At 35.7% G+C, this 16348-nt stretch overlaps 1 protein-coding gene across 2 annotated transcripts in view; it reads right to left on the bottom strand.

The window, feature by feature from the left end:
* Positions 1-14007, bottom strand: part of Cox10 (Cytochrome c oxidase assembly factor 10) — a 36241-nt gene extending 22234 nt beyond the window's left edge. Inside the window, exons 1-4 of one of the 2 annotated variants that reach the window (XM_081750525.1) lie at positions 13850-14003; positions 11917-12028; positions 8906-9053; positions 7618-8215 (exon numbers count right to left, since the gene is read on the bottom strand). In XM_081750525.1, coding sequence (XP_081606651.1) covers positions 7618-8215; positions 8906-9004 — 697 coding nt within the window. In that variant the 5' untranslated portion in view covers positions 9005-9053; positions 11917-12028; positions 13850-14003. Of the gene's footprint in view, positions 1-7617; positions 8216-8905; positions 9054-11916; positions 12029-13849 lie in introns of both variants that reach the window. The other variant, XM_081750524.1, reaches the window with a different exon arrangement.
* Between the last annotated feature and the right edge of the window lie 2341 nt (positions 14008-16348).

The following is a 16348-nucleotide window of genomic DNA, read 5'->3' as shown; positions in this document are numbered from 1 at the left end:
TAAGAAACATTCCGCGTCCACGAAAAGTGTGTTATAATATAGTTAGTGCACTAGCTTTTCCCACAAATCCCGAGAAGCTTCTTGTCTCTTCTTAAAAACGAGACGAGAATTATCTCATGTTTCTCATCGTCTCGAATTTTAAAATGTACTTGTCATCTTGAAGACAAGATAATACGAAAAATTTCACGTTTCATGAGCAACACTAGTTAAAACTAACCTTATTGTCATCATCCTGTTTTAGAACTGAAGAAAGCCTGAACAGTGATTCAAAAAAGGTTTTCCTGTTTAAAACAGGACGGCTTCAATGTCGTCAAAACAATTATAAGGTAGAAAAAAAAAAAAAAAAAAAAAAAACAGTTTCAAAAATTAGAAAAAGAAAAGTCCTGCTCTTCTATGAAAACTTAGACTTTTTCTGAAAGAATGTCCTGCATTCGATAATGTTTATTTGGTAAGTCTAGGCTAACGGGAATTCATGCTTGCTGATTACTATTCAATATACACTTTGTAGTGACAAGCATTTTGTTCGGAATAATGTTCTGAAAGGTTACTTCCAGTTTCAGGCCTTCGTGTGATCGTTGTCATTGGTAAGGAACAATTTTTCGTTAATCGTTCGTCAAATGCTGAAACTGCTCTAGATCTGAAGCACAAAGAAAGGAGAAACGAATAGGCTCAGTGGAATTTACCTAAAAGTATTACTTCCTCCCTCACAGCTGAGAAGCGTATGTGAGGTATGGTGCCTCCTTCAGGAAAAGGCATCTGGGGAACCAGAAAGCCTTCCCTTATACAAAACACTTATTTTGTAATAGTAACAAAAACAAAATGTGAACAGTAGTTGATGTAATCGTAGCACTAAATGCAGATGTTGGAATAGGCCTATTACGCAATTACAGTTGTAACTTTCTTAATCTATGAGTTGGCAATATTACTAGCACTCGAGGAGAGAACGGTAGCTGTCCGCTGAGTCGGTTCTCAAGAATTCTTCTCCATAATAAAGAAGTACATAAACGTTTCGTTTGCTTTCTGAGTACTGAAGACAACTGTTTCAATCATAAACTGGACTTGGTCTAACATAGTGATTTTTCACCCGCTTTGGAAAATCTACCCAACGAATTGTTCCCTCACGTAGTACCAGGGTTTGCCCAAGTGGGCCCAGCCCGAAAAAACCCGGTGGGTTTTTTCGGGTTGGACCCACCTGAAAAAACCCACTTTAAAACCCACCTGGGTTTTTGACCTATTTGTTAGTATATTATTGGTACAACTAAGGTGATCACATTGTAAGTGATTTTTATTAGATTTTAGACTTTTCTTGGGCAAATTGGAGGCTTTCACGTTAAGGTATGTAACAACATTCAACTTAAGACCCTTATAAAGTTTTGAGTGCAATAAATGAATTTAAAAAAAAAAAAAAAAAACTTACCTTAGCTTAAGAAAGTTATAGAACAAATTAATGTATGGATTATGCTTATAGCCTATTTAAAGTAAAATAAGCAATTTTGTACTTTAGAAAATATTTTCTCTGAATAGTATGCTCGTCGACTTGGCGACACCGAGGGGCATTATCACTCATAAGTTTGACGGCTTTAAGGTCATAGGTGCTGGTGCTAATAGTACATATGTAAATACATTAGTAAAACTATTGATGTAAAACACAAGGCTCTTCAACTGAAATTTGGTTTTCCAACAATAACAGTTTAATTCAGTCATTTGTTGCTACTCTTCAAATAAGCATTCTGTAGAATCAACACCAGCAATAGCGTAAAAATTCTTGTCAAATTTAAGAAGCTTAATGCTCGGGATTCCGAAGATTATGTAACGTTTACTATTTCAAGTGCTGAGTTCAAATTTCCGTACTAGTGGAAGTTTTGATGTACACGCCGTGAAAGAAATGCTCGGGAAATTCCCGAATTAAACGCAGAAGGATCGGAAATGAGTACTTCAACAATAAAACTATTTATTTTACGCTTAAGCGTGCCATACGTCCCGTAAAAAAACGAGTGTGTTCCGTTTTTGGGCCCGAGCGTCCCGCGTCCCCGTAAATTTAGTCGGAACAGGGAAATGTCACGCACAAGGTGTTTGTCCACCACAAAGCTCACTTGGCGCGAGCTAGGATCGAACTAGGAACCCCATGCACTAGAGGTGAACGCTCTACCACTGAGCCACCGCGGCCTATTATACCTTTGTTCATAACCAGACTACAGTTCATTGCATTGTGACATTGGAAAGTTGAGGAAGGGGGGATCTGAGGTGTCCCGTATTCTCATGGAGAAAATATGGCAGGTTTATTTACGCTGGAAGATGTTAATTTCATATAAGACATTTTAAAACATTTATTTATTTCATACAACATGAACTGTACCTTTGTTTTAAATTAATAGTCCACTTTTGGTATTCATATTTGGCGAACGTCAGTCAGGCTTCTGGATGACTTGATCTACATTTGTTCGTTTGTCTGCCGAGCTCCTTCATGGCTATGCGGTTAGTGTACGCGTCTTCGGCGTGGGAGCCGGGTTTGCCTCCCGGAGGGAGCTCATGTGGTTCGGATTCCACGCTAATCAGTAGGTCCCGTCTCTTACAGCCTCGCTGCTGAAAGGGACATTAAACACAAAATCAACTCAACTCGTTTGTCTGCCTCTACCACACGAACTACAGGGTACAACTTTTGGCCTTTTAAGTTAAAATTTTCAGAACACAGGCACGAGATACTTTAAATTTCCTGTATAGATTTTAGCGGCATACCAACGTAAAATGTCAAAATGGCGGCCATTTTTTAAAAACAGCGAGTATCCACGCTACGAAGCGCAATTTTCAGTCTTTTAAGTTGAAATTTTGACGGTGGAAGCACGAGATACGCTAAATTTGCTGTATAGATTTTCTCGGCGATCGAATGTAAAATTTTAAAATGGCGGCCATTTTTTTTCAAAACAGCAGTAAGTAGAAAATTGTTGCAAGTTGTGACAATGGCAATCTTGAAATATAAATCACATTTTAACATTTTTGCCCCAAAGACATTGAAATATTTAAAAAAAAACGATTAAACCCGAAAAAACCCAATTAAACCCGAAAATACCCGAAAAAACCCATATGGGCCCAGGTGGGTTGGGCTTTTTCAAAAAAGCCCGGGTTTTTTCAAACCCTGCGTAGTACGGACTCCCACCGCCAGATTGCGCAAGTTGTACTTTTTCTGTTTCTCGGGAGCTCCTCTGGTTTAATGTGAACAGCAGGTCATGCGTTCAACTCGTGTAAATGTGTTTGTAGGAAAATGCCACAGTGTAAGTGATCAGGTGTATAGAGGATATTGCAAAATTATATAATAATACTAATTAATTAATCAGCAATAACTAATCATTATAAACTAAAACCAATAATAAAATCACTAGTTGATTTCATATTACGTTTTCTCTTTTAAAAAAGGATAATTACAAATGATCCGACATTCGTTTTGCTGCCCAAAATAAACCGGGACAGGACGTTTGGGCGCCACCATTTGGGCGCGGACGTTTCGGCGCTGCCGTTTGGGCGCAAAGCTGTTTAGGCGCCAGACGTTTGGGCGCAAGGTACATAGTAAAAATCACAATTTACGACATATAAAGTAAGCTAGGCACTGAAAACTAAGCGCGAATCAAGATATACATTTCCTACACTTCTATTTTTATCTCACCTCATTTATCTGTATATTTTCTAAATTAAATAGTTTAATGCGTTTGTGGTATTTGTTGCCTAACCTCGTCATGGACTGATTTTTCGCTTGTTCACGATTCTTGTATTTCTGATGATCTAATGATGTAATTTTTGTATTATATAAGAAAACTAGGAAATGAAGGAATCAGACGAACTGTTAATAATGCCGGGGTGGTACCTCATTTATAGGTCCAGATCGCTTCCTTTCTTCCGTTTCCCCGGATAGTGTGCTCAATCAAACGTGACGGGTTAAATGGCCTTAGTTGCCGAGAGCCCAGAAATCTAAAAATCCTAAATCCCAATCGAGTTGAGGGAAAGATGTTAATACAGGGTGTCTAAGACATTGAGTTTAGTAACTGCAGTATGCCGTATTTCGGGTATCACTTTTTTTTTAACATTCCAATGTAAAAATCAAAACTTAACACACTTTTTTTTGTGCCATTGTAAGCATTTAATCTGCATTGAAGAAAGTAGCGAAAGGAAAAAAAAGAATGATTTCAAAGTGAAAAATAATTGTTAAGTGTACATATATTGGCAATTTAGCCACTAGAAATGTGTTTGACATTTACACTTATCGCATAACTACAGTAGAAGGTCTGCTTTAAGTGTTTTAATGGAATAGGATCACTATGTGTGTAATGCAGGCAATCATATCTAGTCTGGTCTACTTACCTTAGCTTGAAAAGTTATCAAATAAAAAGCACACTTAACTTTGGCTGAACCTTAAATTTACAAAATTTAATTGTTAATTCAGTTTTTAGAATTTTGAAATTCTAGTATTCCTAGTATGTAAAACAAAATCCAGTATAAATCAAGGACTTCCACTACAGTAGACACCTTGTGATATCTTGATTAGAACTTAGTACTCAGCGCCTAACATAATGACTTTTTAATTTAACTCGCGCCCAAACGTCTGGCGCCCAAATGGCTTCGCGCCCGAACGTCCAGTGCCCAAACATCCGCGCTCAAACGGCGGCGCCCAAACGTCACGTACCGAAATAAACTGAGGAGTGTGAGAGTATCAGAAATAAAATTTTTAATGTTAGGTCCCACGATTACGCCCTATAGGCTAAAGGAGATGAATGATCAATGAAAGTGATTAATTATAAATTAATTGATAGAATGATAACATGACAGGAAACGGAAAAACTCCCGAGAAAAAATACGGACATGATGCTGTCCATCACAAATTTATATATGGCCTGGGATCGATTTAGGGACCACTTGCAGCAAAGATGAGTGTTCCACCACTGACCCATTGTGCCTCCTTTGGATTGGAAAGGATTAAGGTAGTTATTAGTGGTTTTCGATTTTTTTCACAAGAAGAATTATTCGGCGGTTAATGTTACTTGCGCTAGTATTAATATGTAGTACTATCACCATAATACTAACTGGGACAGTGGTAGTAGAAGTATCACTATCTCACAAAGATTATCTGATTTAAAACCGTTTGATTTGGTGTCTTGATAAAATTACAAATTTTAATTCCTCATTTTGAATTTTCTGTGTAATACCCAACATTTTTAATTTCTGAGAAAGCTGCGATTGTATTTTGTCTTAAGTCTGTAATAACAAGTATAACGTGAAGGAGTTCGATTGGTATGGTGTCATATCTTCTCAATACTGAAACCAGAAATGATAGTAAATTTGTACCACTTCTGGTTATAGTAGGGAGATTGGAAAATGAAATGAAATTCTTAAATTTTAGGTCCCACAATTATGCCGGCTAGGTTAAAGGAGACGGTGATGAGAAATGAATGCAATGATGGAATGAAGAACCTCGAGAAAACTCACGCACATGGTGTTTGTCCACTACAAAGCTCACTTGGCGCGAGTTAAAATCGAAGCAAGAACCCATGCACCAGAGTTGAACGCTCTACCACTGAGCCACCGCGACCCTGTAGGGAGGTTAGAGTGGAGATAGAATATATATTCTTAGGACCTTAATTGATTGCAGAAAACAGCTTACCGTTTTTACTCGATAGCCATTAACGTAAAAAACCAAGCGGTTAGCGTACGCGCCTTTGGCATGGAAGATTTAGCTTCGATTCCCACGTTAAGCTGTAGGTTCACGTCTCAGATAGCCTCGCTGCTGAAATCAAATCAAACGTTAAAACTGGAAGTGATTGATTTCTATCACTTCCGGTTTGAGCAGAGGGTTAACACATGATGTTACCTATTCTTAGAAAGTTAAATCTATTAATAAAAACACTTCATACCATCTCTTATTTTTTCTCTATATAAATCAATATTAAAACCAGAATTTATACTGGATTTCTATCTCTTCCGGTTTTACTACAGAAAAATGAAATGAAATAAAATCTTTGAGTTTTACGTCCTATGGTTATGCCGGTACGGCTAAAGGAGACGATGATGATGAGAGATGAGTGAAATGGTGGAATGAAGAAAGTGGGAAGAAACGGGAGAACCCCGAGAAAACCCATGAGCACGGTGTTTGTCCACCACAAAGTTCACTTGGCGGGAGCTGGGATCGAACCCGGGACCCCAAGCACCAGAGGTGAACGCTCTGAGTTAAGGATGGAATGTATCCTTGAGATGCTTAAGTGATTGCTGGAAACAGCTTTTTCCTTGTTTATTGCCGCTTTTTGCTGTATAATGATCAACGTTAAAACCGGAAATAGTTGATTTCTAGCACTTCTGCTTTTAAATATAATCTCTATTTACGAACTCAATTCTTAACTTTTCACCCTTTATATCCTGGCTAAGATTCATACATGATCCATCCAGCAATGCTTTAGATTATTATTTTATCTTCCGGACAAACGGACACACGGACAGAGGAGAGGAGGGAAATGAAATGAAATGCATTCTTACAGTTTAACGTCTCGTGATTATATCCTTTAGGTCAGGGCACAAAATTTCAAACTCAGACGCACTCGCCGATCCAAAAATGATGGTCGCCAGTATCTCTTAACGTATAAATTACGAGAGGTCTCCCCCCCCCTCTTCTTCCAGCACGAATTGGTATTTCGATTCGCGTTTGTTTAAATGGTTCTTCGTTATTCGCATAGAGGCACTGTTGATTAATTGCACAGCTAGGGCTAGTTTCTCCCTACATCTTCAATTATTTATTGACTGATTTATTGGCTGGAAAGAGAAAGCAGTTAGGTTACCAGTGCTAACGGTATCTCATGGAAATACCTCTTTTTTTAAAAAAAATATGTATTTACTTATTTTGTTATTTATATATTTATCACTGATATTGTGACATGATTGGTTGATCTATTCTAGGCACTGCGCTGTCCCCGCAGCTGTTCTAGCTTCAAATAGCGCGGGAAACGATCTCTCAGAAAGCAAACAATTTCGATTAAGGGTGGGAAAGGAGGGGCGAATTAAAACGTTGCGAAGACTTTATATTCCGATTTTCTCTCACAATTATTTTCATGAGAAAGAGAAATTGCGCAGCCCTGTGAGTTTAGGCAGAAACATTTCCTCCTGAACACTGGTCGCCAGCTCTAAATTTCTAGTCGCCAATGGCGACCTGGCGATCGGAAATTTTGTGCCCTGCTTTAGGCAAAAAAAAAAAGACGATGATTGAGGTGAATGAATAATGATAGAAGAATTAGTGGAGAAAGTGGGAGTACCCGGATAAAACCCAAGAACCCGATGTTGTCCACCACAAGCTTACTTGGCAGAGATTTGAACCAGAGACCCCATGCACTAGTGGTAAGCGCTCTACCACTGAGCCACCGTGCCGCCTCTTCAACCTGACAGAGTAGAATTTCTGATAAATCAACTTCCTTAAAAACAGAAGATGAACTACTCCAAAACATGGCTATGTTCAATCTTGACGTACTACAATGAAGTTAATAAATTTGATTGCACAATTAAGAGGAAAAAAAAATCAGTTTTAACTGATTCATAAGAAAAGACAGATATCAAACACACACACAAGGAAAAAAATGAATAAGCACTTACTAGTAAGTCGAATCTTCGACAGCATCATATAATACTGTGGCAATTTCGCGACTTGGAGCTGCATCTCTTGCCACTCAAGATCCCGAGGTTGTATCGCATCTTGAAGCACTGGTCCCTTTTTCTGATGAATACGTTCATCTACTATAATATCAGAAGCAATCACATCTTCTACTCCACTTGCCAGTAAACTATCTCCCTTTGGAGGCACAGAAAATGGTGGATCTGGTTTCTCCTTTAGGGATGCTTTCAACTTCTGCATATACCTGTTCTCTCTGAGAAAAGTAACCAACTTCTCACCGTCACCGCTGGTTAAGGAGGAAATTTCAGCACTTGGAACAAGTTCCTTTGTGTCCACCATATGTCCCAAAGGACGGATAAATAACACTGGAGCATCCTCATTACTAACATTACACGACACAGGACTAGTTTTATCTGTTGAACACTCTGTACTCTCTAACACTAGATCACGTTTGTCACTACGCACTGCGTGAAAGGATTGTTTCGTACATGTGAATGAAGAATCTTTACTAGGATTGCCACTGGGACTTGAATTTGGTGATGTATTAACAGCGACAGCCGCTGTGGTTGTTTTATGGCACTGTAATGAAAAAAAAAAAAAAAAAAAAAAAAAAGCCACAATTATTCTCTTTATACTACTTAAACAAGTTCCTGATCGCATTAACATATATCTGTCTGTGAAGTTAGAAAACGCACAAATGGAATCTCCGGTCAAGACCGGAATGTTTATGTAATTTCGAGTATGCATTATGTATAGTATATTAGCTACTTGTTACTTTAAAGTACTAATAATTTCAACTATGTGTAGGAAAATAAATAAATAAAATAAAAAAAAAAAAAAGTTCTGTGGTAGGAAACTCTTTCATAATGTGCAGTTCCAATACTACTTGCAATTACTTATGCTTAGTGATTTGGAGCTACTGAAATTACGTCACGGAAAGCTTGTGCTGAGTACGAGTATAGTTCCGAATTCCATGTCTACCCATACTGACTGAGACTTTTTCATTGCTTTTCCTTAGTTCTGTCAAACGAAATATCATACGACCTGAAAAATTCCTTTCAATATTGCACTGTTCATTAGCTTATAGTGTAAAATACTTTTATAGCTGTATCTGAAATATAAAATAAAGAATTGCAAGGCATAACTGAGATTAAGAGCACAAAAATACTGTAATAATAATAATATTGAAACTCCACAAAAGTAAATGATTAACATAAAGACTAACAGGAGAAAGTACCTTAAACAGTGTCACTAATTAAAACTGTTTACCTTTGATATGGAGCTTCCAACTCGATATAAACAAAATATCTTGTTTTGTACTCTACATGTCTTTGATGTTAGTACAAACTTCAACATGACTAAACACATACTAAATCGTATGCTGCACAACTCACTTCATTTTATCTCCCATTTTCACCTGCAATAAAAATAATTATAGATCAGTTCACTTGGAAAATTATACGTGAATAAATTAACTCTGAAACTAATTAAACGTCGTAATGCATTCTTTTGTTCTATTCTTTGCGTTTAAAGAATGTTTGAAATGCCACAAGCATGGAAATATGATGTACACTTTCGAAATATGATCTACACCATCCCTTTGTTCGGTAAGAGAACAGAACAAAGGGATGGAAGTTCCTATTTTTGAGATGGACTCGTACACCCAGAATAAGACTGTCGTAACTTTTAAATTATTATCAGTTTTTAATCTGCAATAATTATAATTCGTATGTATTTACGAAATGTTTTCTAACATAATTAATACTATATCTACTGAAATAACGTTGCAATTCTCAAAAACAGAAAAAATAATCAACTTTCTGTAAATACAATGTTTTTTTTTTTTCCTTCCGTTTCTTTGTTACCTGTAAAAAAGACATTTTAGAGTTACGACAGTTTAAATCTGGAAGTGTGAAGTATTAGTGAACGGATCGAGACGAAACTAACAGTGCAAAATGACATGGAAAGATGACGGGTTAACTCCAACTGGTGGATTATTAAATAAGTACGAATCCTTATATTATAATACGACACCTAACACAATATTTATTATTATTATTATTAGCAATGAGTGAAAAACACATTGAAGGAAATGCATTTAAGAATACTCAGTGGAATTCTCAGGCTTGGCTCATAGATGGAACAATGTTCCTTTAATCAAAATATGACGTTCAGTAGGATTTAATATGTGAACATTTAAAAATTCGTTACAAAAATGAGTACCACGTTCTTTCAAGTTCGTAAAGAGGGCATTAAGTATTAATAGCAATAATTAAATAATTGTTAAATAAATGCATAAAGTGATTCACTTATTTCTGTTTAAAGAACACTGTGCTCTCACGTTTATTTTTTTAGTTCATAACATCAAAATAATTAATAAACTTTGGTAGATATAAAAAGAATCACCCAATAGAAATTTGAATTTCGTTCGGTAGATGCCAAACCGCTGAACGATGTCTGAAACTGCTACCTAACGGCGAGATGTTTAACTTCTATAACCTTAACTATAACGTAAGTGAATTAAGGTTACTATTACGTAACTATAAGTAGTTATAGTTATAACTTCTATTAACCTTTGTTTCAACAGTAGAAAATAAGATACTACTAACGATGGCTTTAATGGTAGTTAAGATATTAATAGATCAACTCCATTAACAAACTAAACCGAGATAATCACCCCACCTTACTGTGATAATAATTACAAACTTCAATCATGGTTTTCAGTACATGTCTAGTTTCAGAATTGCGTTAAAATATGTATTTATTTAGAGATAATCAATCATCAGACGAGAATACCACTGAAGAACGAAAAAAAAAAGTGTTTGGGAATTACGCATGGTATAACGAATTTTGTTTGCGTTTGATCAAATTTCCTGTAATGGTGTCCAATTGTAATCTACAACACAACGCAATTCGACTACATTTCCTTTTTTTTTTTTTAAATCCATACATTGATGTACTAATACACAATAACACACTGAGCAAGGCTGTGATAATATGTATATATATATATATATAAAAAAAAAACAGTATCACGTAACAGTTTAGTATTAGAAAATGCGATTAGTAAAACAGTATTAGAAATGCGATTGCTTCAGTAACACAGTTGTTGCAGAATACATGGAGACAGATTGAGTTCAGGCTAGACATTGTATGAGTTACAAATGAAGCTCACGTGGAGTTACACTGAGCTAGAATGAATTGTAAGTCTGACCAAATAAACTTGTTTGAGTTTTCCTTTAAAATGTATATTTTCTTCTTCTGTATCTCTGACCAAATTAAAAATCGTCAGTCCCATTCCGAACACCCCTGCACTTTCATAATTATTCATTTTCATAAATCATCCGTAGGTCATAATCGTTAGACGCAGAACAGCGTACTTAATTTCACTTATAAAGCTGAAATTTAAAAGAAATCTGCTTTATGAGATCCACATAACAAAGACCTACATTTGAAGTGGACGGCTAATTTATTTCAAATCCAAGAAAATCTATAATGGGAAAGAGGTTACTAACCTAAAATTATTCTTGTGGAAACCAAAGTTCTTCAAATGATCATCAATATTGCGAGCGCGCTCCTCATCAGGATAATGTAACAGCCTTATATCATGGACGCAGCAAATTAATCACATTCTAGAGTTCCAAACATCCGTGGGTATAAAGTAATCATCAGAACTAATTAAACACCAGTACATAGTTACAATAACCGAAAACTCCAATTATTAGTGTACAATATATTTGAACCATATTATTCCCAATGTGGAGTAACTATTTTTGAACCCCATTATTCGCGTTTCCGATTATTGTAACTACATGCTGCTATCCATAGTTCTGATAATTAATTTATACCTATGGAAGTTTGAAATCACAGTATGTGATAAACTTGCTACTTACATAACCTTTTTAATTCATTATGATTAGGAACACTTGAGAGTGCTCGAAATATTGGCCATTTAAAGAATTTTGATTGTCACAAGAATATTTTCAGATTAGTAATCTGGATAATAATTTAAAATATGTTCCTTACGGTCTATTAGTGATTAAAAGTTGTTCATTACAAAGAAATATTTGCCAAAATAACTTTCTATTCCCCAGAGCCAAAATATTTTCGCACAAGTTACACACAGTGCATTTGTACATAAAAGAGCGAATATTGGTACCAGTGTCGTGTTCGAGATTATCTTTTCTACTAAATGGTACAAAACCCATTACTAAATTCTCTAGAATGTACATTAAGAATAAGGGTTAGATTAATAGAACACTTCAACATCACGATTTTACCTGAAAATAATCTCTCTTATGCCTTCTACAATCCTATTTCCATGGCGTCTGCCCATCAGCTGTGCAACTTTATAATACGTGTGCAAACTTTATCATTTTTACCTGGAAGGAACTAAAGAAGAAATGCATAAAGAAAGAAATGTGAAAAGCACGCACCAACTTGTGCTACGTGGTTAATGCAAGCAAGCTTTGCATTTTTAAGGTTTAGGGCACGACGAAACTGGATCATCTATACGAACAGGCAAATTAGCAACGGTAGGTATGTGAGCAATGGAAGACACCTGAAAAGTTGTTACTACAAACTAGCTTTGCCAACAATTGCGTATTAACGAACCATCAATCTTAACGATATTTCTATGTTCACAGGTGACTTACTAGCCTGGCACCTACATAAATTCGCTCAACATTACTCTCTTTATAAATCAATCATTTTATATTTAAAAAGGGAGACCCCTTATCTGAACTCTTCTCAGGCTACCAAAATCTACAGAAAAATGTACACCAGACAGCTTTCAATAACACGATCATAACAGGGCAATGAAATGCCTTTGGCTATCACTTAAATCTATTAGTACCAGTTTAACAGACGTACATATCATATATAGTTTTAAAGTAAAACCAATGTGACTAGACGTCCCGTTTTAGCCGGAACATTTCCTTTTTTTCACCCGTTGTCCCGTTTTTTTCTTATTCTCAAACGGGACGCATAAATGTCAAGTTTTTAAGCAAAAATGACCCAGGTGTCCCGTAATTATTATTCAAAATATAAATGGTCAATGCAAATTCTACACTCTTGACACCAGAAATATTGACAAAGTGAAACTCAAATAGCGCATCTCCTGACAAGTGCTGGGTAGAAGTATTTTCCCATTTCTGTTCTAACGTACCGTACTCAAATCTTCTAAAAGTTGTGGAGTTTCGTCTCTCTTTACCCGGGACTAATGCTCCAACTGAATGTGTATTTTCGCACACGAATGCTTTGTGGACAAGTGAGAAAACCCAACTGTCTACAGATTACAGATACTTTGAAAGCTGTCCTGATCAGTAACATTAATTTTCATCAGCCTTGTACCAATTTCTACAAAATGTTGAGTGCAAACAAAGAACGGCCTATGTTTAGCAGAAGGGGTCCAGCTCTTTTCTCTAGAAAATGTAACAATTTTGGTAATTTCTGTTCACATTCAGTTAGTTTAGGGTAGGGTTGGTTAGTTTAAGTTAGGTTACGTTAGTTTAGTTTAGTTTATGTTATATTAGTGTAGGAGTTCCGCATAATTTTCCAAAAAATGATAGAATTTCGCTTATTTCTACTAATATTACGTTAGTTTAGGTTAGCTTACGTTAGTTTATGTTAGGTTAGATTTGGTTACATTATGTTAAGTCTTAAGTACTTGCATCACTCATTTCTCCTGTAAATTTTGTGTTTTCTACGTGCTTCTGGACCCCTTGTACTAAACATAACCCCAAAGAACTTTTAAATACCTATTCATTAAAAAAAAAAAAAAAAGTGAGTTACGCTAGATGATATAGTAGAGAATGACGGATATTTAATAATGAGGTAGGCCTATATAGTTTATTAGTAGTTAAAAGTATTGTTGGGTAGTACTTAAGTTAGAAACGCTGGTTATTACTCATAATTGTGTATTTTGCAAATTGAAAACAGTGGAATCCCAAAATGCATTCTGTAAGTCAGATATAAACTCTTCACCCCCCCCCCCCCATCAATCGCCAATTCATATGCATCCCTTTTTGGAAGTACAAATTCTGGTCACCTTGAGTTAAACGGTAAAAGAAAACACTGATTTAACTCTACACTTTGTACTAATAATATAAATAGGTCTACCAGCGCTAACCACGAAACACCCGGTACAAAATTACGTTTATCACAGCTGCAACAAATAACAGTTTCCTTAAGTTGCCTACTCATTACACTTACCAGACATGTTTGAAAAGGGAATCCTTACATTCATATTAACTCAGAATACAATTACAATATGTAAATAAATCTAACAACGAAAATACAAATATCGACTAAAATGCAGACACCAGAGGATAAAAACAATCGACGATCACGCAAAGGAGAGTACTGATAATAGTAAAGATTCTCCTTCCTCTCGTATACGTGCTGCACTATGCTATGTGTAACACAATTCAAAATTTGCGTTTTGGTTTGCAAAAATCAATGTCAGTTAAAATTGCCTTTTTCATGTTTTGCATTGTGTTATGCACACTTGCGAAATATTAAGTAAGCTGATACAAAACGGATCCCATATAAGGTCCCATTCATTGACAGTTTTTACATAATTTGCGGAAATCAAAATAAGTGTTAAAAACTTTATGTGATAAGTTCTCAGAAAATGTTCGGTCTAAACATAGCATCAGTAATGTCATTTCGAAAAATGAAAATTGGTATTGACTATCACAGACCAAAAAGCAAATTTTGCGTTGCGATAATGCAAAACGATATGGAGGGACGCCCCAAGAAATAGTGGGTAAATAAGAAAATTAGAAAGAATAAATTTAAGAATGAAATATACAGGTATATTAATTAGCATTGTCACCTTTTTAACGGCAGACTTGCGACTGATTTACGGTGGGAATATGGGCTATTCGAGCACAATGTAAATTTTGTATTTTGGTTTGCAATAATAGGCATAAGGTTGCGTCTTCATTGAACCCGAATGCGATTGCGAATGTGAATGCGAATTTCCCAGCATGTGTAAATAAATTGGAGCGCCTCGACTAGTTCCGACCTGCGAATTGCAAAAACCGACGAAAAGATGCGAATTCGAACATTCCAACCTCTAGGATTGTTCGTCCGAATTCGTACGAATGGAGAGTCGCTTGCAGAGGAATTGACCGCAAGGTGAGAGGAGAAAGTTTGTTTTGCGTGAAAGCAAACGACGTTGCGAGGTGTGGAGGTAAAGAAAAACAACTAAGTATAAAAATGTTTTGATAAAGTTCCATTGTGGAACCAAGCTCATCCAGATTACCACAAACGACACGTTGTGAACAAATTATGGGCAGATGTAAGCAAGGAACTTGGAGTGAAAGATATGTACATTTTTCTTTGTTTTGTCTTTAAAATATGAACATTTAATTAATACACGAACCGTAAGTATTTATTCTAGCTGAGGCAATGAGTTAAATTCTCCCTCCTCACTTCTTGATTTTATAAATATATATATATATATATATATATATATATATATATATATATATATATATATATATATATATATATATATATATATATATATATATATATATATATATATATGTGTGTGTGTGTGTGTGTGTGTGTGTGTGTGTGTGTGTGTGTGTCATTTATCCACATTCGTCTTCTTCGTGCTCGTAAGACTTTAAGGTACGAATTTTCAAGTAAAAATATTTCACATTGAAGGTTTGAAAGAGACATTGCAACTTGATTCTCATTCGCAAAACTTCGGATCTAGTAGAGGCTCATGAATTCGCACTTCGTATTCGCATTCGCAATCCCATTCGGAAATAATGGGAGCCCGGCCTAACAGTAACATGTTTTGAATTGTGTTGCGAATGCTTGTACGAAATAGGGACCAAGAAGTAAAGGGGCCTTTTCATCTAGTCGATTTGTGGTCGATTCAGATGAATTGATGTCATTTTCGACTCGATTTTTTAAACAGAACTTCGATTGAATAGTATACTGGTCGAAGACGACGAATCTACTGACATCTGAATTGAAAGTCTGGAGTTGATTCGATCTGATCGATCAGCGGAATTAATTAGGGGGTCATTCCGCACCAGTGTGCACATAATTCTGCGTAGAGCAACGGAACACAAAAATGTTAAGTCCTTATAACTGGTATCCGGAATATAACAAATTAAATAATAACGAAAATTAAGTGGCAACACTGGTTAGATAGTCAAGTAAAAATCACCACAACTCAAAATATTTTAAACTAATTTCGCATTAGACTTCAGTGTTTCTTAATGTTTTATGTTAGATTGTGCCGTTAAAAATTTCATTTCCACTATCAAGCGGAAAAAATAACAAACGAGAAAAAGTGACGATGCTGGCTTGATAGTCAAGTGATAATAGCCAATCGTTTCCAATTTTCTTTAGTATTTTGGAATATATTTCAAGTAATGGTAATTTTCACTTGACGTCAACCCAGTATCGCCATCTACTTTTTTTTAAATTACTATTCATTCTTACCAACAACATCAACAACAAAGAAATGAAACCTCAATAGCACAAACGTAGTATAACTTACTATCAGAAATTTGAAATCGGTTGTGAATTATTTTAAATGGTGGCAATTTTCATTTGACTATCAACCAGCATTGGAAAAAATACAGTTTTTTAAAAAAGAACAAAACATGTGTTTAAAACATGAAAAAGGTGTTTAAAATATTTTAAACACGTTTTAAAACACACACGAAAAAAACATGTTTT

This window comes from Thermobia domestica, chromosome 3 (genome assembly GCF_964235325.1).
Source record: "Thermobia domestica chromosome 3, izTheDome1.hap1.1, whole genome shotgun sequence".
NCBI lineage: Eukaryota > Metazoa > Arthropoda > Insecta > Zygentoma > Lepismatidae > Thermobia > Thermobia domestica.
Note: the sequence above shows the minus strand (reverse complement) of the source record. Positions and strands in the feature narration are given on the sequence as shown.